Source organism: Equus asinus, chromosome 21 (genome assembly GCF_041296235.1).
Source record: "Equus asinus isolate D_3611 breed Donkey chromosome 21, EquAss-T2T_v2, whole genome shotgun sequence".
Classification (NCBI taxonomy): domain Eukaryota; kingdom Metazoa; phylum Chordata; class Mammalia; order Perissodactyla; family Equidae; genus Equus; species Equus asinus.
In genome coordinates, this window is record NC_091810.1 from 31,870,265 (window position 1) to 31,897,939 (window position 27,675).

Below are 27,675 nucleotides of genomic sequence, written 5' to 3' on the forward strand. Positions count from 1 at the left end.
TGATTTGCTATATGGAGGAAAGTTCCCTGCCAACGGGAACTATGACGTTTATGACTATTGAATGCCACTTTGTTATAGCAACTAACATTAACCTAATATAAGGATGGTTTTTCTCTGCCTCCAAGAGTTGGCTTTATTCTAAAGCTCAATATCCCCCCAAGTTCAAGATCAATGGAAACAAAGAGAGAATCTCTTTCTGTTAGCACCCAAGCAAAATCCTAGGATTCATTTTCACTAATGAACATGCACCTCCCTGAAAGCAATCTCTGTGTTGAAGAAATAAGGCCGGGCCTGTGTCAAATTCTCCACTCCTGGAGCCATGAAACTGAAGCATGTGGGCTGAGCGTGTGGGAAGGGGTTGTTACAAGAATTTGGAAAAGAGACGAGGAACAGCAAAATAAGAGTGTCCACCAGAGTAAATATGTAAGGAAAGGGAAGCTGGCTGCCAGTGAGAACTGATTAGGAAGATATCAGATATATGAACCCAAGAGTGAGAAAGGCGGGTACACTAGGCCAGCAGAGTGACATGCAGTATCACTGACTCCAAAAACAAACCCCAATTAATTGTCCCTGCCATTCAGCCTCCACAGTTAAATCACACATTTTAGTGACTGTGATACTATGACCAAGCAAGGGCCATCAAACTCTCTTGTTATTTCTGAATCAGCAAAGATTTAAAGCATTGCATTCCAAGATCCCATCATTTAGCATTTACTCATCTAGTATTTATCTAGATAAAACATTAGCAGTGTTTATCTACCTAAGACCAGTAGATAAATGACCATACTAAGATGAAGTAATGTGTGGTTCCAAAAAGTCTACACACCAATTGTCCAATATACCACAGGCAGTGGCCAATCTCTCACAAGTCACTCTCCAAGCATACTTCCTTGCAGCAACTGGGGAAACTTTTATTTGGAATGTCACCAGGAATCATGCCAGTTGCATATATTTTTAGGGACTGTTTTACATAAGCTACTGTAAACTCTTCTTTTAAAAATAAATAAATAGAATTTTCAAGAATGAATAATTGGTATCCTCTTCTTCCCCTGAAAGTAAATGACCCTAACTGGCCAATACTATTTTATGTTTATTCACAGCCATTCTCTGCCAGAAGCATTATAAATTCATTGCAAAGGGTTCTATTGGCTGAGGTGCCAATGTTCTAAATTTAGATGGTGTGGTTATGCAGGCTCAGTAATACAACAGAGCAAAGCTGACCCTGAAATAACACCTTTCCATATTTTGCTGAAAAACTTGAAATAAAAATAAAGCAAAAATGGATGTAGAAGGGATTTGTTACAATATCTGTATGCCTGTTCATGGACCGAATTTTAGAGTACTATCTCCAGCTGCTTGGGACAGATGCATACAAGAGGAACAGCATGGCCACATCTCACTGAGGTCCTCTGATAGACTCTACCAGGATCTCGCACTAGGTTCCAAGCTAAACAGGAAAATCATCTTTAGGATTTCTATGTGCTTTTCCTTTCAAGTTTCAAATCTCCAGTTATAAAAATAAAATGTGGGCTGGCCCCGTGGCCGAGTGGTTAAGTTTGCGCGCTCCGCTGCAGGAGGCCCAGTGTTTTCTTGGTTCGAATCCTGGGCGCAGACATGGTACTGCTCATCAAGCCACGCTGAGGCGGCGTCCCACATGCCACAACTAGAAGGACCCACAACTAAGAATAAACAACTATGTACTGGGGACTTTGGGGAAATAAAGGAAAAAATAAAATCTTAAAAAAAAAATATATATATATATATATAAATAAAATAAAATGTGTATGCTGAAAAACATCCTTCTTAGAACCAGTTAGTATTTAGGAACATTTTACAATAAAGGCACCAAAGTAAATATAGCATTCTTATCTATCTGTCATTTCATAATTTCATATATAACCTCCGCCATGAGGCTAAATGAATCTTCTTTGCGTCAAATCTTCTTCCCACTGAAGCAAGTTAAGATTCCCAGAAGGAACACCTGCTCCACAAACACAAGGTATACAGACTCCCAACAGCGGGGACAAGCACTTTTCCCGCGTTGCCCTTGATCACACAGGAAAACAGACTGTGTGTGAATGATTCAGCAGGTTATCCCACTTTGGGGAAGGGGCGGGGGTGGGGAGGGTGAAGGCCACAGATGCCTTCCTGAAATTGCTCAATAACCCACAATTTTCTTCTAGAAGAATAGGATTCCACCAGTATACTCCATAGACCTATAACTCCCTACATTTGGATTTAAAATGTTTTCTCTCACAGGACTAGGATTTTTCCTTTTGAAAGTTCCACTCCATGGGTACTTGAATCAAAGAACACAGCTACTGAAATTCAAATGCTTTGAAGTTGTTTTTTTTAAGTAGTTGAATTAAAAACAAGCCATTGCCTGCATATGTCAGCATTGATGAAAGCTCAGGGTGGTGTGTGGGAGGAGAGGCTTCTTCTTTTTCATTTCTGCATCAACACTGACATTTTCACATCAGTGTAGACAGGAAGTGTGATCTAGGGGCTGAAACACAGGACTGGGAGTCAGGAGTTCTGCTGGGTTATTTGTGGTGTGTGTATATTTTGTTAAATCAATCTTAGGCTAGAGGTTTGAATCCTAGCTTACTTGGACCTCTCCTTTACACCAAAAAGTAATTCAAAATCCAGCCAAAAACCACTCCTAGGCTAAGCATAAGGGAAGGATGGTCGGAAATGAATGACCTCAGTGCAACGGCAGGGAGAAGAGCAAGGGAACAACTCAAGTAAGATGATCCTAGAGGGAAGAAAGGATAATAAAAATAACAACACCCATCTCCACATCTAGTCCAGGGTTAGGTTCATAAAGATAAGCATAATTCTCTGACTCACTCAACATTAGGAAAACACTTAAGACCAAGTAATAAACACTTACAGGGAAGATTAATGTCTGTATTTTTCTCCACTATTCCTTTACCACCTTAAACCAATCCTATGCGTCTTCCGGGCACCTATAAGGTCAAGCCTAATGTTAGCTGCTTTGCCTGCATTACCTTCTATCTTCACAGCAGTCTTGCAAGGTAGCCATTGCCCCATGTTACAGAAGATGGAACTCAAGTTCAGAGAGATCGGGTAGCTTGTCCAAAGTCACACAGCTAGTGAGGGGAAGCACCAAGATTTGCACATTTATTTCAGACATTCAGGTCTTGCCTCAAAATCATCTCCTGCCTGAGGTCACTCCTGATGACCCAATCTAATAAAGCCCTCTTCTTTCCCAGTCACATTCTATCAATAACACCCTATTTAGTTTTCATAGCACCAAAAATGATCTTATTCATTTCACTGCATCCCCATCTCCAAGATGGAAGCACCATGCTAGCAAGAACCTTGCCTGTCTGGTTCTACATATGACTCCCTGTGGCCAGCACAGAGCCTGACACACTATAGGAGCTTAATAAACAACTGTTGTAATGGGGTAGAGAAAAGAAAAAGGGAAGGAAATGAAGAAAAATGAATAAATCCAGGTCCTTCTGATCCCAAAGTAATACTGCCTCTGCTTAAAGTGATTCAGGGACGTTTTAGACGCACCTTGGGGAGGACAATAGGGTCCTCGTGATTTTGAGGTAACACTGACTTCCCTGTGGGTCTTCCTCTCACCATCACCCCATCACTCCACCAAAGCACCGAATCCCTTCCCACCCGCCCTGGTTCAGCTTCCAGCTCAGAAGGAAAACAGCCAATGAGTTACCATCTGGAACCCACCCAGCACAGTGTTCAGCACTTGAGAAGCCTCCAGAAATGTAGGATGTTGAAGAGAAGAGCTTCATCATTCTGAATCTCAGGACAGATGTCTCCTTGAACACTCCACAGGTGTACTTCTTTATTCTTCATGGCATGCATGAAAGCCACAGTGGGGAAAGATGGAGCAAAGAATTAAGGAAGCCATGTTTAAGAACCAACCTAGAGAAATGAAGAGCCTAGTCTTCCTCTCCAAATCCTTAGGAACAGAAAGAGGGTGTGGGAATTTCAGCAGAGATCCTAGACTTGCTTGAGGGTCTTCTTGCCCTCAGTCCTCATCTGCCTCAATAAAGAGGCAGACTTCAAGACTCTGTGCGATTCCTCGCCCTGTAGAGTACACAATGCTCACTAGACTCACAAAAACCTTCTTACAAACTGCAAACTTGTCTTTACCATATCAAAAGCCTGTGGCAACTGCATGTAATATCTCTGACCCGTCTTCTTGATTACTGTCTCCAAATAATGCATATTTGGAGTTGAGTCAAACATTTTTATAATTTACTTCGATGAGACAAACCTAACAGCAAAGTACATTTTATACTTAAAAACACACACACAAACACACACACAAAAACAAATGAAACTCTTGCTTACTGTCCTTCAAAAATGACAAAAAAAATTTAGCCAGGGATTTTTTTTTTCCTATTATTTATCCTAATACTGCCAGTTCTGAAACAAAGCAGTTGGAGGGAGAAATTTAGTAACTTTGATTTGTCCCAAGATACATTTTTTTACACTGAGGTCCTATTCCTGACAGTAAGCACATGTGACCTGTTCTAAAAAAAGGATATTTTCCACTTCTTGCACAACTGGAGCAGATATAAACATCAGCCTGTGCAAACTGCACGGCAGAACTCAAAGGGAATTAAAAACACACACATACATATACTTAAATAAATTCTATAAATAGCAGTACTCAGGAAAAGGAAATCTCCAATAACACACAAAACCAACACTTAGAATCCCACTTTAATCAAGTTTTCCATCTAATCATACCACACCACTAATTTGCATAATAAGATTTGAACATCTGCCAGGTTAAGGCACCTCGATCTTGTCTATTTGGCTTCAGAAACATAATTCTATACAGGCTTTAGTTATGTTATGAGAAGGGAAAAAACTGCAATCACGGTAAAACGGAAAAGAAAGAATCGGTATTACTTACTAACACGTGCTAGGCACTCTGCAAAGCATTTTTACACACTTTATCTGTTTTAACACTTCTACCAATCCTAAGAGGACAGTTCTACTGATCCCATTTTACAGATAAAGAAACTGAGGTTCCTAGGGGCCAAGTGTCTTGAACACAGACATAGTGGTTAAGTGGCAAAGCCACACACTTATGCACAGCACATAAGCACGGCTCCCTCTGAACCTGTCACGTGCATTCAGTCTCTTTGCCACTACCAGGTGCCCGCACACCACAAGGAAGAGCTGGGACTCTGGTTAGAAGTTTAAAGGGCAACCAAAAACCCTAAAAGTCTATTTTAAGATTATGCCCTCCAAGTCACCTAACGTTTTATTTAATGTTGTAGAGAAATACGTTTGAGTATTGCTTGAACTTCAAGGCCAAACTCAAATACCCCTATTTGTTCACAAAACTGCCCCCCAAATTCCCTTCCTCTATTATATTCCCCTTGCTGATGTCCACCTCCCCACGGGGAGCACACTCTGTCTGGTATGTTTCGCTGGATCCACGTGTTCCCTTTCACTCACCCACTGAGGTGCGTTTCGAAGAAGGAACAGCACAACGCACCTTGGCATTTCCCAGCCATTCACAGTGCCTTCTACACGGTGGTACAGACTAGTGAATAAGAGCCTGGGGCTAGAGCCAGACGGCCTCCATTTAAATCCAGGCCCATCTGCTCACTCTGCCTCAGTTTCCTTCTCTGTAAAATGAGAATGATAAAAATACCCTAATACCCAAGGTTCCTTACTATTTTTGTTCATGATCATTACCTCATGCAGGTTTTGCAAGATTAAGTTAACAAATATGAAAACACTCAGAACTGGGGCTGGTCCATGCTCCATAAATGGTAACTGTCATTACTGGTATCAATTTGCACACACTAGGATTTGATAGGTACAAGTTGAAAATGAATTTTTATGTATACGCTGATGCCACAACTGGTTTTTTTCACCAAGCATAAAGAAACTGTTATGGGTTGGATCAAAAATATAAAATCAAGAAATGTATCTGAACACTTCATTAGGAGGAAAGAAAAAAGAATTTACTAAAATTGGGGTGATTTTATTGCATAACAACACTAGCCTTAGAGAAGAAAGCCAGAGTCAACCAAATGCAAACACCTTCCAGAATGTCTGAACTCATCAGGCTAATAAAGGCTAAGAAAGAAAATAACAAGAACAACAGCTGCTAACTTTTACTGAGCACGTATTATATTGCAAACACCACGCTAATACTTTTCCAAAGTCACTGTCACAGTCAATGTTCTTAAGACCTGTAGGAGGTGGGCCCCCATTTGCCAGAAGAGGAAACTGAAGTTGGAGGTCACTCAGCCTGCCCAAGGTCACCCAGCTAGTTAGGGACAGACAGTGATACCAGAACAATGCTCTTCATCTCCACACTAGTGGTTCCCTGCAGAGTGAACAGACAGAAAAATCAAGAAAACTTGCAGAAACCAATAAAAGATTGAGAGTTTTGATTTGCCAAGAATGGATTATCATTTCATAAAACAAATGGTATTTTTAATAGGAATACAGGAGGGAAAATCTCAGCATAAATCCAAGAAATGGCAGTGGCTTTATACCGAAATACGTGTGTGCGAGTGTGCGTGAGAGTGTGCATGTGACATGACAATCTTTGTCTTTCTCAGTTCACCACAAACCTGTGAAAACTTCACACATCTCTCTATGAATCAGCTTTTGGGAACCACTGCCGTATCCTGTCCTGCCATTACAAACCTAATACTCATTTTCGTTCCCATTTCTAATTTGCAGGAAGTTAAATAACAGTCATGTAAAACATTACTAAAAATTCGAGCAGAGAAGAAACTGGAATTAGATTAAGCCAATTTTGAAGTCTGTCCAGGAAAAGGGCACCAGCAACTACAAAGCCACAGAATTTAGCACAGAGTAAACTAAACAAAAGGACGAGGGCTCTAAAAGATGCTGCCATGTTTTAAAATGGTTTTTTTCCGGTCCCAAAGACCTAGAGAGAGTTCCTTCACTGCTGGGAGCTCATTCAACAGCTCCACATCTGTTTCCCTGACGTGACTGTGCCGACGTGTGAACTCTGGGTTCACCCTTGATATTTGGCACTTTTCCCCTGCACCCACCATTCAGAGCTCACTCCCAGGGAAACACACCAAGGTTTCAAAAACGTTATTGGGAGAACCAATCTGCAAACAATGCTTCACAGAACCTTTTCTGGTAGTGTGTGTCTTCCTACAACACAGTTGTGCCAGTCAATATAACCAAAAGGGGCTCGCATAATCTAAATTGAGCAGCTTCACATTCCTAAAGGCAAGGGAATCTGGGTTAGGAATAAAATATGTCTTTCCTCATGAAACACTTGCAGATGTGAGCTTAGCCCAAAGGAAGAATATACAACTCCTCTTTGGCAAGACCCTGGCGGATACCTATTTTTAAAGAAAGGCAATGTTGAATGCAAAAACCAAAACCAAAAACCTCAAGCTGAGGGGGGTACGAAGGGAGAAAGCAACACATATTTACATAACAAATCATTATTGTGCCAGGCATTGTTCTAGGTCAGTCACTCTGAAACAGGGGTGATTCTGCCCCCCATGGACATTTGAACATGTCTGGAGACATTTTTGGTTGCACAACTGGGGAAAGGGGGCTGCTGGCCTCTAGTAGGTAAAGGCCAGGGATGCTGCTAAACATCCTGCAATGCCCAGGTCAGTGCCCACAGCAAAGAATTATCCAGCCCAAAAAGTCAAGAGCACAAGGTTGAGAAACTGTCCTAGGCTCTGAGGACACAATAAACAAGGACCAGGCAGAAATCCTTGCTCCCTTGGAGCTTGCAGTCTTGTGTGGAGAAAGATATAATAAACCTAACATATTAGAAAATTATAGAGTAGGTTATATAATCTGAGCACTACAGAAAAGACAGAGCAGGGCAAGGAAGATGAGAGTTTGAAGGGACAACAATTGTAAATAGCATGGTCAGGGTGGGCTTGATGGAAGTCACATTTAAGGAAGACCTGAAGTTGGAGGGGGAGTGAGCACTGTGGCTCTCTGGGCAAAGGACCATCCAGGCAGAGGGACCAGCAAGTACAACATACAAAGGCCCTGAGGTGGAGGGTTCTGGAGTGTTCCAGGAACAGCAAGGAGATCAACCTGGCTGGAGCAGAGGGAGCTAGGAGAGTGGCAGCAAGAGAGAAAATCAGAGCTGACAGAGAGCTTGACCAGAGAGGCTGCCTTGTGCCATCTGAAGGATCTTGAGTTTTACTGAAACTAGGAGCCACTGGAGGGTTTTCAGTAGAGAAGGACATGATGTGACACGTTTTAACCCAGGGTTTCTCAACCTCAGCAGTGACAATTTGGGGCCAGATAATTCTTTGCTGTGGGGGCTGTCCTGTGCATTACAGAATGTTTAGCAAAGGCCAGTAGCAACCCCCTTCGGTTGTGACAACCAAAAATGTCTCCAGACATTGCCAAATGACCCCTCGGGGGCAAAATTGCTCCCTGATTGAGAACCAATTTTAACAGAAACATTGTGGCTGCTGCATTAAAAATCCATTAAAAAATGGTTAGGGTGGAAGGCAGGAGACCAGTTAAGAGACTACTGCAATAACCCAGGCGAGGCTGGTGGTGGCCTGGACCAAAGACGAGTTGGTGAGAAGTAGGAAGACTCTGGACATACTGTCAACTCGAAGATACAATCCAAGAACACAACTGATAGATGAAATGGCTACAGCAGCTGTAAGCTTTCAATTTCAACTTTTTCCATCCAAAACTTACAAGAAGGGAGGTGCCCCAGCCAAGACTTATGACAAAAAGCCATGAGGAGGCCCTGAACAATGGTGGCCCTTTTAAAGTCACACAACAGATGTCGATGACAATACGTGAGACAACTGTGGAAAACAGTATAGGGGAATTTTGCCAACCCCATACACTTATCCACAGATTTTATTTAACTGGTTTATTTCAAAAAGCATGTGTCTGCTCCACAGACAAGTTTGACAACAACTTTTTTAATTTAGCCTTTCTCTCCATACCGGTTCTGTCCTGCACCTGTCTCAGCTTCAAGGTGTGAAGCCACTGCTTCCCACGTACCTACATTTTTCCTTACACATTGCTAGCTAGCTACGGGGGACGTTCACCCTTGCAAGCAATTTTGTGCCCACTCTGAAAAAGAGCAGGCCCAAATCCTTCAACATGAGTTTCATGGCACTCGTTTAGGTTTTTCCAGATGGTATTTTCCTCACTCTCTTAAAGTCATTTAATTTATGTATCAGCTACCATCAAAAATGTTCTAAACAGTCCGGTTAATTCATTTCTTTCAGGACGACACACACACGCACACTCACTCCCTCATTCTGGTCATGTAAGCATTTGCTTATAGAAGCAAAAGCAGAGACTGCTCGGTAAAACACTGGTCCCTTCAGGCGAAGGCAGATAAAGCCCCAATGAGCATAACCAACAATACCCTTTACACAATATTACTCAAAACCCCCAACCCCCAACACACACAAGCTATGCTCACACACAAAACAGCCATTATGAAGAGAAACCACCAACTAAAGGCGAGTTTTATGCATCTAACTGCATAGGAGGTTTCCTTCCAATCTGGGTGAAGCATCAGCCAAGTGGCTGCTTCAGCAACCCCAAAGGTGGGTGTGCTGTTCCCAGATTTTCTTCCCCAACTTGGATTCAGTCTTGACACAGGCCTGAAGGAAACACGCTTTCAGTTGAAGCAAGTACCAGCCCCTGGCCCCCAGAAGCAAAGATCACACCGCCTGACTCCTGATTCAGCTGCCCCTCTTCATTCGCCCTGATTTCTGGACCCACTGCCCCTCTGCCGGCCAGGCCCATTCACCCAGGCCCTACCCACGGCCAGGGGCAGGCAGGAAGGTTGGAGATGGGTGCAGAAGCACTGCTGAGCCTTCCACTGACAGCCTTATCTTATCTCACAACTGAGAGGGGTGGAAATACATCCTTCTCTACTACTACAGCCTCAAATGACCATCTCCCTCTTAGTAAACATTGGGAATGTCCGGAGTGGCCACAGAACACAAAGGAAGATCCCCAACCCACTCCGAAAGATAAGTGGGAGTGAAGGTAACATAGGAAGTGGGCACTAGAGGTGGTGGGGCGCCAGACCCGCGAGTGTCTTCACTCCTTCCCCAAAAAGTTTTTGAAGTCCCCAGCGAACTAAACACGTGTCGCTGCCAAACAGGAGACACGCCCGAAACCCTCCAGTCCCAAAGCTTTTTCCCCTCCCGTGAAGGCCTGGATTTGAATGGGACGCCATCGCCGGGGGAGTTCAACCTGCACCAGGAGGCACGCCCACTCGCCGCCCCCGGCCCCGCCCGTGCCCGGGTGCAGCCTTCGCGAAGGTGAGAGGCGGGGCGCCGGGAAACCTCACCTGGAGGCGGCCAGGGGCGGGTTTTCCCAGAGGGATCGGACTCCTAAGAGGCGACAACAGACAAGCTAATCGCTTCCCTTGAACGTTGCGCCTCAATCCACCCCAAGCTCTCCCTCTCCAAGTGATCAGCCCGCTGGGATCTTCAGAAAAGGGGTTCATTAGAAACTCTTCTTTTCCTGCTTTCCACCGGGGCAGCGTCCCGGCTCGGCGCTGCTCCTCCCCACCTCCGCGCCGGGTCGCTCCCCAGCCCCCACCCGGTCTCAGCAGCTGGTATCCCAAACAGAGGGTCCCCTCGCCTGGGCGGGCCGTCCCGGGCTGCCCGCTGCGCCCCCGAACGCGCTTGGGCGGAGCCCTCCAGAGGCGCACCAGCCAGGCGGGCGCGGCCCCCAGCTGCGGGGGGCAGTTCGCCCTCTGCCCCGGGGCAAGGGCACGGGGTCCTTGTCCCAGAGCCCGGCCAACCGGCTTTCCACGCCCCAAGGTGCGAGGCGCGGGGTCCCCCGGCCGTCCGCCGCGCCTCCCTCCAGCTGTCACCACTCACCTGCTCTTCAGGGGTTGACTTTTGAGTTCGTAATAGGTTTTGGGCTCTTCGTGAAACTCCTCCCCGACTTCGAAATCCGGCACGATCCCCGATTCCGACTGCATGGCTCCCGCTTCCCGGCCTTCTACTGCTGGAAAGTGCGAACAGAGCCCGGGGGCGGAGGGAAGGTGGTCAGGCCTGGGTCCCCCGAGCGGTGCGCCCCCGCGCAGTGCCGAGCTCAGCCCCTCGCCCGCGCGCGGCCGCCAGCCCCAGCGCGGTGAGTTTACACTCGCACCCGGGCGGGAGGGGCCGGCGGCCGCGCGCTGCCTGGGATCTGTAGTTCGATCCGGGCGGGGCATTCCCGGCTCGCCGGGGGAGCAGCTCCTGCGAAAACTACAGCTCCCAGAAGGCCAGGCGGGGGTTGAAGCAACGTGGTGGACACCGCTAGTGCAACTCCTGTTCGGATTCATTGTCAATGTCAGCAGCTCCTCTCGCTCCTCTCTCCCGGCTTGCTTCAAGGGTATGGACTTGGCTATTTAATATTAATAAGAAGGACTCAGCCCTGCTCTCCTATCGTCACCCCTCCGCCCACCTCAGACATTTGCGAGGGCGCGCCAAGTCGTTATTTAAAAAAAAAAACATAGTGCAGGGTTTTGGCACTAGAAAGTTTTAGCCTTCAAGGCTCCCTTAAAATAAAAGGACTTCCTATCAGCCTGCATGCTTCCCAGCGCTGCTGCGACATATCAGCTTGTCCTCGGATTGGAACACAGTGGAGGAACTTTCCTTCACTTTGTCATTAGAATATTATCGTAGAATGTTCTTGTGCGTTTCTTTTCTATAACTAACTCAGACTGGACTTGTAATATGTTATTCACCCAGCTGAGTGGCTCTTTCCCCTTTATCCAATTAGCCACTTCTAATCTAAAGCAGCACAAGAAAGGTTTGATGAATTTAAAAAGGCACAAAGTTACGAAACAGCGTCGTCACTGTCTGCTTTTAATTTCTCAGTTGGCCGGGAGTTCAAACGAGATTGTCCTAACATTTCAGGAGTGGAGTTGTGCGGTACATAAACTGTACAAGTGTCAACATTTGCCTGAGCTTCTCGGCACTCACTTAGGTACCAAAATAACAGGCTCTGGTATGGCTCATTTGTACTTCCAGTCTTTCCCTCTGATTAGTTCCAGTAGGATGTGTTCCTTCTTTTAAAAGAGACTTGAGGCATTAGGGAGGCAGTAGAGAGTTAGAGGGTGGTGTTTAAAGTTACAAGACCCAGAGTTGAAATCCCGAGTCCTTCTCTAAAGCGCTGTGTAATCGTGAGCATGTCACTTGATTCCTAGAAGCCTCGATTTCCTCATCTCTAAAAGAAGAGATTGGCAAACCTGTTTTAGAAGATGTTGCAAGGTCAAATGCAAGAGAAAGTGATTTGTAATCTATAAAAAGGCTGCTCAATGGTCATTCTTTTATTTATTAGATCTTGAAGATATTCCTTGCCGACAACTTTTCATCTATGAGTTTGTCCCTTCAGAAGTCATCAATTAAATGATCATCCTGGGAGAAAACTCTAAGGAGGTTGGATTAATGATTGAGCATCACTCAGACATGGCCATTAGCACTTTTTTCCTCACAATGAAACATTTTCGTTTCACATTAGGTCCATACCATGAAACTGTGATGGAGCCTGAACACTCCTGAGGCAAACAGGGATTTGTGCTCACGAATGTGGGATCCCACATTCCTCAATCAAAGGACTGCTGGAAATCAGACGTTAAAGGAAAGAAGTGTTACCTTCTGCCAGAAGGAAGAGGAAAGGTAAGACATGACGGGAACATTCAGTCTAGACTCCTAGTTTCATCTTAGTTCTCAATTGTAGGTGCTTGGAATATGGGAGGAGGGGTTGATCATCATCATAACTCGGGGGTCTTACAGGCATTTAAGGGGTACGGGCCGGAGATGCTATGCAAGGACAGACTCTTGTCCAAATATCAGTGGTACCCCCATCTCTATGAACTCTAGAATCTGCATAATCTTTTGGTTTACCAGGAGCTTTTTAATCTGAGCAAAGTGATGGACCTTCTCCCAGAAAATATAGATATAAACAAGATTCTGTGCAAAATTTTCACATGTTGACCTTTAAAGGCTATCAAGTACTTCACGTTAGAACTGCAGTTGGTAACCTCTTTAGAAGTGTAATGAAACAGTCTATTTCATCATTCATTATATCAAACAGTGACCTGTTAGACCTAAAGGACCAAACTTGAAGGGGAAAAAACCATCAAGAAAGCTAAGACCTCTGAACTTATCTCCAACTAAGGGCACCTTCCAGAGGTATCCCTAGGGTGCAGAGCTCTGCCATGAGGATGCCCTGAAGTACACACAGATAGCTGCTATTTTTTTCCCCTGCATTTTTTCTTCGGGTCTCATCCTACTCTTGCCTCAGGAAAACTTACATTACATATGGCAAGGTTATCAACTACAGTGCCATCAGCGACCCAGTGGGAGTGGATATGTGACCTAATCCTGACCAATCACTGGGCCCATTTCCTTAGCCACAGTGATTCCTTTACGGATGAACGCAGGTCCCTAACATGACTAGAAGTCTTCCTAGGGACTTTTCTGCAAGGGCTACTAGGGAAGACTGTCTGGTTTTTGGAAGCAAAGTGTCAGAAGGAAGGAAACCTAAAACTAACTATGTATGGCCATACAACCAAGCTGATCAAAAACAAGACAGACTGAGGTAAGATCAGCAGTCAAAGAGAAGCAGCAACAAGCAAAACTGAGAAGTAGAAAACTACCATAACATTGTTCCCGTTCCCTGTTCCAACCATACCTGAAGGCAGATATCCTTGGACTTTCCAAAAAGAAAATTTTTGGTTTTTGCTGGAACTCTTTGGTTTAGGCTTTTGTCACTTGCAACCAAAAGTGATTTGAGTAATCACCCTAAGAACCTTCCACTCCTTTAAACAGGCAATTTTCTATGGACTGCCATACTGTTAATCCACGTAACAAAAAGTTGGCCCCCTGATAGATGGACTCTGTAATCCCTCTTCATTACTGAATTGAACCCTAGGAGCAGATACCTCTTCTAAATAAAAGTAATAAAAGTCAAGAGCTCCACACATTTCAACCCAGGACTATGCCTATTAAAAGCACAAAAGCAATTGCTAAAAATTATAATTATTATCATTAATAATATGACCTATATTTAGGTAATAGTTTACTTTTTTACACATGCTTGTCACATGCACCTCTTTTTGAGCTCATAAAAATCCATCAAGGATAGATGGACAATGGTCCCATTTTAATATGCATTGAACGTGGTCTAGTTATGAACATGGCGTGTATTAGGTACCCAGACTACAAGAATGTATCTCACTTCCTTCCTGCCCTCAAGAGGCTCACAGTCCAGGAGTTGAGTCAAGGCTTGTAACACAGTGAGAAACCACACATAAGTCAGCAAATGCTAAGCAGCAGATAATTGATGTATGCGTGTACTTTCATATCCATTTAGCTCAGCGACTATTTATGGAGCAACTAGTCTGTGCCAGCCACATTGTGTGCTAGATATGGGGGAAATAGCAGTGATGAGCCATGTATATTCCCTGCACTCAGGACATGGTCCCTGCCTTTTTAGGAATAGGAATGAAAATGATTTAATGGATAAATAGAGTGACAGAGAGGTACACGCTACAAATGTCTGAGAAAGGAGCAACGACTGAGGCCAGGGACAGGGATGAAGGATTCTTGGGGGAGATGTGACTAAGCTAATCTTCAAAAAAATTTAAAAAAAGAAAGGAAAAATCTAGGGTGTAAAATGTGAAAACTGAATCTAACCAAGCCCCTAGATCTAACTACTAATTGACAGAAAAAAAAAATGAGAGAGGAACAAGTTAATAATACCACAAAGATGCAATCAGACAAACCCAGAAATTGAGAAATTCTACGAGATATTGAGAAATTCTTCAAAAACTAAAGAGCATGAAATAAAGGGGAAGGAGGAACTGCTATAGATTTTTAAAGGTTTAAGAGACGTTAGATATGTTAATTACATCTCAATTAAAAAATGAATTGAAAAAGAAGACCTATCACTCTTGTGTAGACTATCTGGAACCTAATTCAAACAAACCTTGTGAAAATTCATTTTGGAGAAAACTGGGAGAGTTTGAACATGGGCTAGAATTGGATGATATTAAAGAATTATTTTATTGGGTGTGGTAGTGGTATTCTGCTTATCCTGTTTTGAGTTCCTATGTGTTAGTTAGACATACCTATAAAGTATTTACGGGTGAGATGATATGATGTCTGGGAGTTGCCATAAAATACTCCATCTCCTGTCTCTGTCCTCAGAAAAGTCTGGGAAAGGAAGGATGAAGCATGAATGATAAAATGTTGAAACTGGCTAATGTGTTATAGAAGTTTACTGTACTACTCTCTCTGCTTTTGTGTATATTTGAAAATTTCCGTGATGAAAAATAAAACAAAAAAAAAGTGAGAGAGAAAAAGAGATACTATCATAATGCTTTGTTTTAAATGGGGTACAAGTTTTGATCAAACTAGATTAAAATGCATGTTATTCAAGAGAGAAAATGGACGTGAGGAAGATATGGAAGCAGTGTTGCACACAGGACGTTTGGAGGAAAGACTCAACAGAAACTGACTGCAATTGATTCAAACAGAAAAGAACTTCTTATTGACAGTGTACTGAGTAGCAACAGACCCTCAGGAAGGGCAGCAGAACTTGGCACAGAAGCTACACGAGTAGGAACAACTCCAGAATCTATGCAATAGAACTGGACTAGTGAAGGCACCACCAGCACCCCCTCTGTGTCACTAAACATCACAGCTTGCATCCCTGACACTGGACACTGGATGCTGTCCTTGGTTGAAATGCATGGAGCTATTGACTTGTATCACCTTTTTTTAGAAGCGGTATCTACTCCTAGGGCACAATTCATTAATGAAGAGGGGATCCCAGGGGCCATCTATCGGGTGCATAGATGATCGAGGTTTTGTGCCCAAACTCTAACAGCAAGGGACTCTAGCTACCCAAAGCCATTCAGTACCCTCTTTCTCTCACTATTGTGGAGACTTACAATAAAAACTATTTTGTAGTCTCCCTGGCAGCAATAAATTCAATTATGTTTACAGAAACCCACAAGCTTCCCGTGCTCCTTTTTTTAAACATAATCTAATTTAACTTTTGTTTCTCTTATTTGAAATTATTCTAATAAGCACAGGATTGAACAACAATGAGGGTATTCAGTTACCTAAAAAGGTGAAGGGCCAGCCCCATGGCCGAGTGGTTAGGTTCATGCGCTCTGCTTCAGTGGCCCAGGGTTTCGCCAGTTCAGATCCTGGGCACAGACATGGCACAGCTCATCAGGCCATGCTGAGGCAGCGTCCCACGTAGCACAACCAGAAGGACCTACAACTAGAATATACAACTATGTACTGGGGGGCATAGGGAAGAAGAAGGAGAAGGAGAAAAGAAGATTGGCAACAGATGTCAGCTCAGATGCCAAACTTTAAAAAAAAAATGAAGGTGAGACAGGCTCAGATGAAGAACAATGTAAATAACAGAAAAATAATAAGGGAAAAGGATGATGGGGTGGGAGAAGCAGGTGGTCAACAGGAAAGTTCTCTCTGCACCATCTTGCCAGCATATGTTCTTCCTATATGTACCAAGACAGTGGAATATATTCCCAGGCATGGGCCTGCCTCAAGAAAACAATGTAAGCAACCCAGACAAAGTTCAGACATGAAACATATCAAGTGGGAAGGTTATTAATTTTCAAGCCATGCATCTGCTTAGTGGCTGTGTAGCATTCTTTAACTTTTTGGGTAGTAGATTTCTTTGAGAATCTGATGAAAGTTGTAGAGCTTTTTGTCAGAAAAACGGGCATACTCAGAATGCCATTTGCATCTTCAGACGTGTCACGGACCACCCTGTGATCATCTCTTGCTCCTCCAGGAGTCAATGGATCTTGGTCTTCTAAATATATTGTTCTTACAAGTGCTGTATAATGCAATTTTCTAGAGCACTGGAGAGGGGTAAAGGGAGGAGGGAAAATGCTATGTTGTGTAGACCAGGAGAGGAAAGTGGTGTGCTCTTCTCGGTGTGTTGTTCATGAACCATGTTCGTCAGAATTACTTGGGGTGCCAACAAAAATGCAGATTTCCAAGCTCAGAACCAGAACTTCTAAATCAGAATATCCAAGGGGTGGGGAATGAGAATCTGCATTTTTAGCAAGCTCCCCAGCTAGTTCTTATGCATGTGGAAATTTTAGAACCACTACTTTAAGGGACAATATCAAGCCAGGCTGAGAGGAAGCACACAAAAAGAAGGGTACCGAAATGATTAATAAATAATCCAATGCAAAATTTATGAAGCTTGGATCTGAATATAAGAGACAACATAGGGGGCTGGCCCCATGGCCAAGTGGTTAAGTTTGCTCGCTCTACTTCGATAGCCCAGGGTTTCACCAGTTCGGATCCTGGGCAGAGACATGGCACTGCTCATCAAACCATGCTGAGGTGGCATCCCACATGCCACAACTGAAATGACCCACAACTAAAAAAAATATGCAACTATGTACCGGGGTGCTTTGGGGAGAAAAAGGAAAAAAATAATAAAATCTTTAAAAAAAAAAAAAAAGAGGCAACATAAAGGGATTAGGAAAGAGCTGGCTGTGATCTGGAGGGTGATTTAAATGACCAAAGAACATGAAATCAACAATTCAAAGATTTATGCATCCCTATGTTCATTGCAGCATTATTCACAATAGGCAAGACGTGGAAGCAACCCAAGTGCCCATTAGCAGACGAATGGATAAAGAAGATGTTGTGTGTATATATATATATATATATCAGAATACTACTCAGCCATAAAAAAGACAAAATCATGCCATTTGCGATAACATGGATGGACCTTGAGGGTATTATGCTAAGTGAAATAAGCCAGACAGAGAAAGACAAATACCTTATTATTTCACTCATCTGTGGAAGATAAACAAACACATAGATAAAGAGAACAGATTGGGGGTTACCAGAGGGGAAGGGGATGTGGGAAGGGTGAAAGAGGTAAAAGGGCACATATGCATGGTGATGGATAAAAGCCAGTCTGTTGGTGGTGAACACGACGCAGTCTATACAGAAACTGAAATATAATAATGTACCCTGAAATTTGCACAATGATATAAGCAAATATCACCTCAATAAAAAAAAATCTAGTAAAAAATAAATAAATAAATAACTTTAGGAATAAAAATCTGATGAGTCTCAAGAAAAGTTGATTGCAGGGGAGCAATTGAAGAATCAGCAGGGTTAAGAGTTGAGCAGGGGGTTAGAGGATGGTCTTACATTGTTCAAAGCTATTAAAGAAAAACCTATTCTGACATGTTAAAGAATGGTAAGGCCAACTTTATTCAGGGGGACCATTGCGATAGGTATAGGAACTACTGCAATGGGGTCTTATAATAGAGGAGAGAAATTGGGCTGAACTCTGAATATAACAAGGAAAAGTTGAAGATTTATAGCCAAGAAGCAGAATATGGGTAGGGAGGAGGAAGGGATGGAAGGTGGTCAGTGGGTAAAAAATTACTGAAGGAGTACTGTAATTCTTTGCCACCCTGACCTAACAGGATTCTTGCCGAAGGTAGGCTAGAGTAATCAGATATTACCTAGGGGAGGGTGGAGGATGAGGAAGGTGGTCAGATATGGAGAGTGGGGGATGCTGGCTAAACCGACTTGACAGGCTTTTTGCTAAAACTGGGCAATGCAGATAGAAGTCCAAAAGTCAAGGCCTAGTTGGGAAGAGGATTCAGAGGAGATTGACTAAAGTTTGGTCAAGGAGAGACTCAAAGCAAAGAAGTACCTTTTGTAGCACATGAACCCCAAAGGCAGGGCAGTGGCAGCAGGTGGCTGTCATTCCACAGCTACCAAGGCAATGAAGGACGATGGTTTGACCCTGTGTGGACTTTGTGACTCCAAACCCAATGCGGAGCTATCGGCGAAGGTGATGGTTTTCATTCTTGTTCCACGGTATCTGAGGTCAGAGGAATTGGAGTAAGAAGGAAAACACAAACCATTCCGTGAGATAGTATAGCAAAAAGAAGGAATATACACTCCAAAGTGGGCATTCCAGCTTCTCTGTCTTCTTCTAAACAGCTACCAAAGTGAGATTACTGGCTTTTATGTAAAATATTTAAAATATCATAATGTATCTTCTTCTTAGAGCAGTAATAACATTTGTTATTTAAAAATTAGAAAATGTAGATAAGTAAAAGGAAAAAAATTTTTAAATACTCATAATATATTCACACCTAAATATGTCGTTCTCTCTCTCTGAATATATATATATATCTCAAGAAATATTCAAAAAGAGATCATACTGAATATACTGATTTGTCATCTGCTTTTCCCATTCATGTATTATGAGTAGCTTTCCTTGTCTACAACACCATTTTAACGTTTCAAAATATACTTTCCATTATATAAATTTACTAAAATTTATTTTTTTCATCTCTGCGCTGTTGGACCTTTAGATTGTTTTCAGTTTTTCAGTATTGCAGGTAAAGATAATTTCACTACTATCCTGCTAGCTAAGTTTTTGCCCCATCCACAATAATTGCCTAGAAATTAAATTGCCAGGCCAAATAGCATGCATGTTTTTGAAATTTTGCCAATTGGGATCTTTCTAGGACACACACTTCATCTTGTCTTTTCCCTATGTTGAACCCTTTTGGGATCCCCATTGCTATGGAGTAAAGACCAGGATCTTTAACGGTGGATACCCAGCTCTCCACATTCTGCATCCTCATACCTCTTTCCACCTCCTCTCAGATCGCTCCCTGACTTCCATGTTAAGTTGGTCCAGTAACCTCCAAATTGCTTGAGGCTCCTGGAATATTCAAGCTGTTTCTCCCTGTCTGAAGTGCTTTTCTCTTCCTCTTTTGCCCAACACACTTCTGTACCCTTAAAGACTTAGCTCAAGTGTTACCTTCTCCAGGAAGCCTTACTTGACCCTTCCAACCTTCACCAGGTCCACAGATTGGTTTAGTGTCGCCACACCTGAGTTCCCCAAACAGACTATCTGTAATATACTGTATTGTAATTATCTGCTTGCCTTTGTATACACATCTACCACCATCCCCACCACCCCTACCCCCACTACCATCACCACCACACACACACCCCCAACACACCTCTATCTTTGCCCAGACTGTGAGCTCCTTGAGGGCTGGGACCATGCCTACAATAGATATTTAATAACTGTCTGTTGAATAAATGAATGAATTAGCCATCAAGTAAACGAAAATATGTTTTCTAGCAAATTCACGTTCTTCCTTTCTGTAATGATAATGAAAATGAAAATGAGATTTTTGCTAGGTTTTCTGCAGTGTCCATTTGTACATTAGGCAAATATTGATTGAAAAAATACCTTCTCCATCTATCTATAGGATAGGGCTCTGTCCTAGTCTGAATTGATTTATCAGAACAGAATTTAGCCTGTGTCCCAGTGGCATCGCTGATAAGGAGGCTGAGATCTCTTCATTAGAACAACGAGCTAACATGTTCAGACTTGCTAGTGGGTGATTTGGAGAAAAATCATGCTGGAAAATAACTGAATGAATTATATTTAGCACTTATTAAAGGAACTAAAATCAGGCACCGAAATAAACCAAGATGCACACACATTTCCTGTCGTGAAGGTTACGGGGGTAAACCTCAAGGGGTTTGATGTTCCCATCCATGTTAACACAAAAAGTTGTCAGAAAATTTTAAAAGACAAGGACGCGTTTGTCAGATTACAGATGGAAATATATTCATCTTTGTTCCCCCCTAGAACCCAGTAGGAGTAGGGACTCAATGTACGACTGTTGAATTGATTTGCCAAAGTGATATGCTAAAATATCAAGCCTTAAGGGTCAAAGTTCAGCTAGAAAAAGAGGGAACTTCTGGCCACCTCAGAGAAGTGAAGAAGGGGAGGTCTCCAGGGACTTACCTCTTGGAGATGAATTAGAGTGGACATCAGCGAATGGTCAGAGAACCGTAAAGGAATTAATACTGCAAAGCACATAGACCATAAACCAGTGCTTGACACAAGATATGCTCCATACAAGATTTTTGTAAAATAGTTGTCTTTATTTTTTTTTATTGATTTAAAAAATATCGGTTTAGTACTTACTTTGTGCCAATTCCATACTGAGAAAGATTAATTGATCCAGCTTAGGGATTTAAAAATTTGTTCAATGTAGGCAAAAATAAAGAGAGTTAAAATGTACACCAATAGGGGCCGGCCTGGTGGTGCAGCAGTTAAGTTCGCATGTTCCGCTTCTCGGCAGCCCGGGGTTCGCCGGTTCGGATTCCAGGTATGGACATGGCACTGCTTGGCAAAAGCCATGCTGTGGAGGCCTCCCACGTATAAAATAGAGGAAGATGGGCATGGATGTTAGCTCAGGGCCAGTCTTCCTCAGCAAAAAGAGGAAGATTGGCAGTAGTTAGCTCAGGGCTAATTTTCCTCAAAAAAAAAAACAAAAGAATGTATACCAATAGCCTGACCTCCCTTTCTGCATCAGAAGGGCACACTGGCAGGGCTTCGAACTCTGGCTCCACCACTTATTGTCTGTGTGACCTTCGGCAAAAATTCTAAATCCCTCTAATTCCATTTCCTTCTTTGTAAAAATGGGGTAATAGACCCACATTGGTTGTTGTGAGGATCAAGTAAGGAAACAGTGTAAAGCACTTTGCTTTATATCGTCTGGAACTCAGAAGGACTGTTGGCTAATGTCATATTATTAGTATTAATGTCGCCTTTATTGTTGTTCCTCTTTTGACTGTACTTTAAATTAGCCTGTAGGACTCCGTTGATCTATGTTTGAGGCATAAAAGAGAAAAGGACACTTTCTGTTTCTCTTATTAATTCTCTTTTGGTTTAATTTTTTTTAAAAGAACCTTTTCTTGCAATTATGATATATAATACACTGCAGAAAAGTGCACAACATAAATGTATTCTCTTACAAATAATGATCCTTGTCCACTCACACTTTCTTCCTTCCAAGAGGTAACCAGTTTTGTGGTAATCATTTCCTTTTTCTATAATTTTAACACGTAAGTATACCTCCCTAAGCAATATAGTTTATTTTTGCCTATTTTTGGACTTTAGATAAATGACATTATGGTAGCCAGCTCCAAGATGGCCCCCACTGATCCTGTTCTCCTGGAGGTCTCTTCCTACACTGAATCAGGGCTGGTCTGTGTGACCAACTTGTAAGGCTGTCATAAAAGTTTATTGTCGTGGGGCTGGCCCCATGGCCGAGTGGTTAAGTTCGCGCACTCCGCTGCAGGCGGCCCAGTGTTTCGTTGGTTCGAATCCTGGGCGCAGACATGACACTGCTCATCAAACCACGCTGAGGCAGCGTCCCACATACCACAACTAGAAGGACCCACAACGAAGAATATACAACTATGTACTGGGGGGGCTTTGGGGAGAAAAAGGAAAAAATAAAATCTTTAAAAAAAAAAAAGTTTATTGTCGTTTCTGCCTCGTTCTCTCAGATTGTTCACTCTGAGGGGAGCCTGAGGAAACTCAAGCACTCCTGTGAAGAGGCCCAGGTGACAGGAACTGAGGCCTCCCACCAACAGCCAGCACCAACTTGCCTGTCTTGGGACTGAGCCATCTCAGAAGTGGATCCCCCAGCCCAAGTCAAGCTTTCAGATAACTGTCCACAATAAGGCATTTGATGGCAACCTCATGAGCAACTCTGAGCCAGAATTGTTCCAAGCCACTCCCACAGAAACCCTGAGCAATAATAAATGATTTCTGTTGCATTTACCAAGAAACTTTGGAGTAATTTGTTATGCAACAATAGATAAGTATTCAGGAATTATATTGTATGAATTCTTTTGTATCTTGACTCTGTTACTCAACATGTTTGAAAAGTTCATCTATGTTCCTGTGTGTAGCTTTAGTTTATTTATTTTTAGTACTGTCTAGCATCCCATTGTACAGATACATTTTGGTTTGATTTTTATAAACATTTCTGTCTGTAGGGAAAATTATTCCCCTATGGGGCTTGAGAAGGGGTGCTTGTTGATTTGGGAGCAGGCCTCTGCAAATGTGGGAGGGGAGGATAAACGGCATTTGACAGCTTTGAGGCCATATTTACCATTAGTATTTTAATAATCCAAACATCTTGAATAATAAAAAATAAGTTTCTGGAATGACACTTGCCTCTTTTCACTGTCAACCTAGTCACCCTAAGTGACAACCTTCCTAGTCCTTCCTGTTGCCTCAAATAGTCGCTGGACTTCTCTGCCCCTCAAATAGAGACTAGAAGAGAAGATTGGGTGGAGACGTACACTCTCTCTGGGGATATGTTTCCCCTACTGACGATGAAACCCAAGCAAACATGCTGGCTGCCCAGAAGTCCTGCTTTCTTAGTGTTAAAGCTGTTCAGTCAAGCAGGAATCCTGAGCACCTTCAGTCCACAACTAGCTGGACAGCTCAGCAACTTGCACGCTGCCACTGCTTCAGGAGGACATACAGGTTCACTAAGAAACTGGACTGCAAATCAGTTACCTGGTGAAAAATTAAGAATAAGGATTCCAGTTCTAGGAATCTTTACTACAGAAACAGTCTCACAAAGGTGTGAAGATGCATATACAAGAATTTTCATTGCCATTATTTTTTATTATTTTGGAAAACTGGGTCCGTGGCAGGGGGCTATAGATAAATTATGATGCATCCTTACAGCAGAATTCTATGCAAGTGTTAAAAACAACAAGACTGAGCACTATAAGCAGACATAGAAAAATGTCCAAAATAAATTTTACATGAAAAAAACGCAGAGGCTGACACAGTTCACACACTCTGCTTCAGCGGCCTGGGGTTTGCTGTTTGGATCCTGGGCACAGACCTACACACCGCTCATCAAGCTGTGCTGAGGGAGCATCCCACATAGAAGGACTGGAAGGACCTACAACTAGGATATACAACTATGTACTGGGGCTTTGGGGAGAAAAAAAAAGAGGAAGATTGGCAACAGATGTTAGCTCAGGGCCAATCTTCCTCACCAAAAAAAAAAAAAAAGATAAAAAAAGAAAAAATATTACATTGCAAACAATGTAAGTGAATTCTGTTTTCATTTAGGAAACAAACTGTGTGTGTGTGTTTGTGTGTAGTGGTGTAGATAGATTAAACCATTAACAGCTATTATTGAGACTGAAGGAGGAATTATAAAGAAATTTCACTTTCAAAGATCACACAGTTTTGCAATGTTCTATTTTGTTACAACATATACATATGGTTTTTGAAAGCAAGGGGAAAAATGGTGATTTTTTAATTTGCCTTGGATCAATGATAAGAATGGCAATGAGTATGATGAGAAAAAATGATAAATTATAGATGTAATCCTTAAAATTCTCTGTAGTGCTTGATATAGGACCTTCTTTTATTCACTCTTCGCACTTGTTTCTACCATTAATCAAAGAGCTGTGAAAACCAGACAGCATAAAAAAACTGAACAGTAAGTGACTAAAGCATATATTTCCTTCATCACTGTTTATTCTTCTTTTAAAAAATTTCATGAGTAATATGTGTTAATTTTAGAAGAATTGGAAATACTACAATAAACAAAAAGAAAAAAATTGTCTCTAATTGACCCTCCAGAGAGAAATGCTTTCAGTATTGGGTGGGACAGCCACCCAAACTTATTCCTAATGTTACTACACACACACACACACAAACACACACACACACACACAAACACACAATGTTCTCTTCTTCTGTAACCAATTTTTCTTTATATAATATATTTTGAATAGCTTTTCATGTTAAAAATATACTCATCATCATGATTAAGTCTACAGAGTATTCCACATCAAGAGTATATAAAGTGAGTATGAACCACTCCTGGATTTATAGGTAAGCTTTTACAAAACATTTATGAGAAATTGTATGCAAAATGTATGTACATTTTTCTAGAGGGGGAGCCCATATCTCTCCTCAGATTCTCTGAGGATTAAGTAATAATTAAAGAAGGAAAAAAGAGTTGAGTCGCTGGATGGTATGGCTGTAGAAGAGATGGTGTGGCTTACCTAACTATTATGTAACCCATCCCTTCTTGAACATCTTGTTTGTTTCCAATTTTCACTGTTATAAACGGTGCCACAAGTAAATTTAGGAGATTTCAATATGGAGTTTTCAATTTAGCTGTTAAGAAAAACGTGAAAGGCACGAAGTACTGTGATCTCATTGAGTCTCCAAATGTTGAAAAAATGGATGAATGTGCGGCAGTTCAACCATCTGTCCCGAAGGCATTCTCTTAGAGGCATCAAAGAAGAGATCAGAAGCCCGTGGACACTGAAACCCCACCAGCTCAATTAAACAAAGCCTGTCATTGGCTGCCAAACCTAAGACACTGATAGGCAAAAGAAAGGCAGAAAATGGAGAAAATTCATAATAGAAAGTAAGAGAGAGACAGGACAGAATGAGGAAAAAGGAAGAAATTAGGGCAGTGAACTTCTGTTTTTGATTGAGTCAGCCTTCCTTCCTTCTTTCCTCCTTCTCCTCAGGGCACCTCCCTTTGCCTTTGGGGAACTGCCCCACCTCCATCGCAGGTGGTATTGGTACAGCTATCCATCAACAGTACCCAACTCCCTCTGGTCAGAGGAGTCAACTGCTGACCCAAGCTAGACCAATAAGCTTCTCTCTCCCAGCAAGCAAAGTCTCCTACAGAGAAACCCTAGGAGGGAAGGCTCTTGGAGCTGAGTCATCCAACAGCAGCCCCCTGCAAAATCAACCCAGGAGTTCCTGCTACAGAGATCCACCAAGGACCCCTGGTTCCTGCCCTCCCCCAGACCTGATCATTCCCGTTTTCCTTCTGATGCCTGGCTACACAATATTCTTCCAATTAATTCCTTCTTCTTGCTTCAGTTAGTGAGAGCCGGTGTCTGTTTTTCGCAACAGTAACAAAATAAATCTTAATGCAGTTAGAATTAGACCCATTGGTACAGTGAGAACATACAGCCCACCTCTTGATTTTTGTAGTTGAAACAAAAGCAAAAGCACACACAGGCCCAATAATGCTAAGATATCTGGCTAAGGACTCACAACTATTAGTGACAGAAGCAGAATCAGACAAAGATCTCTCCTCAATAAAACATAAAATCTTAAGGGCAGAAACGCTGTCATGTTTCACGGTGAGTCCCCCCTCTTTAAAACAGTGAGGGCCACAACAGAGGTGTTCAATAAATGATTGTTGTTAATGTTTTGTCATTGTGGTGGTTGTTTCCTGACTTAAAAACAAGGAGAGGTGTCCAAGATATGCTGTTAAATAAAAAAGCAGGTTGCAAAATACTGTGTATTGTGTGATCCTGCTTTGGCAATTTTGAAATGTACTGTGATATTCATAATTGCACTATCTAGAAAATGATCTGGAATTATCTTCCCCACCCTACCTGTTAAGAGTAGTTATCTCTGGCAGGAGAAGAAATGGACAAATTTTTTGTATGTTTCAGTGTTATTTGAACTTTTCGCAACTTAAACAGATCATTTTTGTGATTAGAAAGTAATTATTTAAATTCAGGAATGGGAAGGAGGGAAAGAAAGAGAGAACAAAGGATGAAAAAGGTATAAAGATAAGAAGGAAGGGAGTAAAAAGAAGGAAATGGAAAGGGATGAGGAGGCAGAAGGGCAATGACACCCCTGGTGATACTGTGCCATGGACTCCTTATTACAGTAATTAGTAGGACTATTCACCAATATTCCATTTTCCTCCTTCCAAGCACATGGTAAGATTGAATTTCCCACACTCTTGAAGTTAGACCTCACTTTGTGTCTTGCTTTGGCCAACGAAACGTGAATGGAAGCAATGCATGCCACATTCAGGCAGAAGCCTTTAAGAGTCAGTGTGTGATTTCTCACATTCTCTTCCCTTGTCTACAGCAATCACTGAGTGGAGACTTCCTTATGACCTGGTCCCTGAGTGAGGATGGCAGGAACATAGCCACCCTTCAACCCGTGATGGACATGGAGCATAAGTGAGAAATAAACCTTTATGTAAGCCACTGAGAGTTAGGGATACAGTGTGCATTTTTGTAATCTCAGCATACCAACTCTACCGTAGGGTATATCTACCCCAGGGCTGGAGGATACAGCATTACAGCATTGTCTCATAAGATCTCTGTTATGAACTGATGTTTGTATGCCCCTCCCCCCTCCCCCCCCCCCCCGTTTCATATGTAGATGCCCTAACCCCATGGGTTGTATGTTTGCAGATGGGGCTTTTGGGAGGTAATTAAGTTTAGATGAAGTTATGAGTGTGTGGGCCTCATGATGGAATTGGTCCCCTTATGAGAAGATACCAGAGAGCTCTCTCTTCATCTCTCTCCACCAAGTGAGGACACAGTGAGAAGGTGGCCATCTGCAAGCTACGAAGAGAATCCTCATCAGAATCCAACCATGCTGGCACCCAGATCTTGGACTTTGCAGCCTCCAGAACTAGGAGAAATAAATTTTTGTTGTTTAAGCCACCAAGTCCATGCTATTTCTTTATGGCAGCCTGAGCAGACTAATACAATCTCCTACAGAAAGTTAAGCTGTGTCAATGTTATCTGAAGAGCTCAGGACAATTTCTCCAGCATTGTTCGTGCTACTCTTTCTTTCACCCCATGCACCGCCACCACCTCTGCCCCATTTTGTTGAGCCCATACAATTCTATTAGAAGTTACTTGACTATTTCATGATGCTAATGATACTACAGCTACATTTTTCACTCTCTTTTCTATGCAACTGACCCTTATTTTCTCCAAGAAGCCTTCTTGGACTATC

The 27,675-nt window shown here is 42.5% G+C and overlaps 1 protein-coding gene and 1 long non-coding RNA gene across 16 annotated transcripts in view; one reads left to right on the plus strand and one right to left on the minus strand.

Moving 5' to 3' along the window:
* The window catches only part of MITF (melanocyte inducing transcription factor), a 210,070-nt gene extending 198,730 nt beyond the window's left edge, over nt 1–11,340 (minus strand). For 3 of the 14 annotated variants that reach the window (XM_070492251.1, XM_044754341.2, XM_044754340.2), the window contains exon 1: nt 10,869–11,340. In XM_070492251.1, the coding sequence (XP_070348352.1) occupies nt 10,869–11,317 (449 nt within the window). In that variant the 5' untranslated portion in view covers nt 11,318–11,340. Of the gene's footprint in view, nt 1–3,720; nt 3,844–10,330; nt 10,725–10,868 lie in introns of those variants that run through there. The other 11 variants (XM_070492249.1, XM_070492250.1, XM_070492247.1 and 8 more) reach the window with 11 other exon arrangements.
* LOC106827929 (uncharacterized) lies at nt 10,039–27,380 on the plus strand. Of its 2 annotated transcripts, none has more exons than XR_011496238.1 (4): nt 10,039–10,301; nt 12,499–12,656; nt 26,791–26,904; nt 27,243–27,380. It is a non-coding gene; the product is annotated as an uncharacterized lncRNA (long non-coding RNA). The 2 variants fall into 2 exon arrangements; XR_011496237.1 differs by having other exon boundaries at nt 10,166–10,301; nt 26,791–26,885; nt 27,243–27,379.
* Nucleotides 27,381–27,675: the final 295 nt, after the last annotated feature.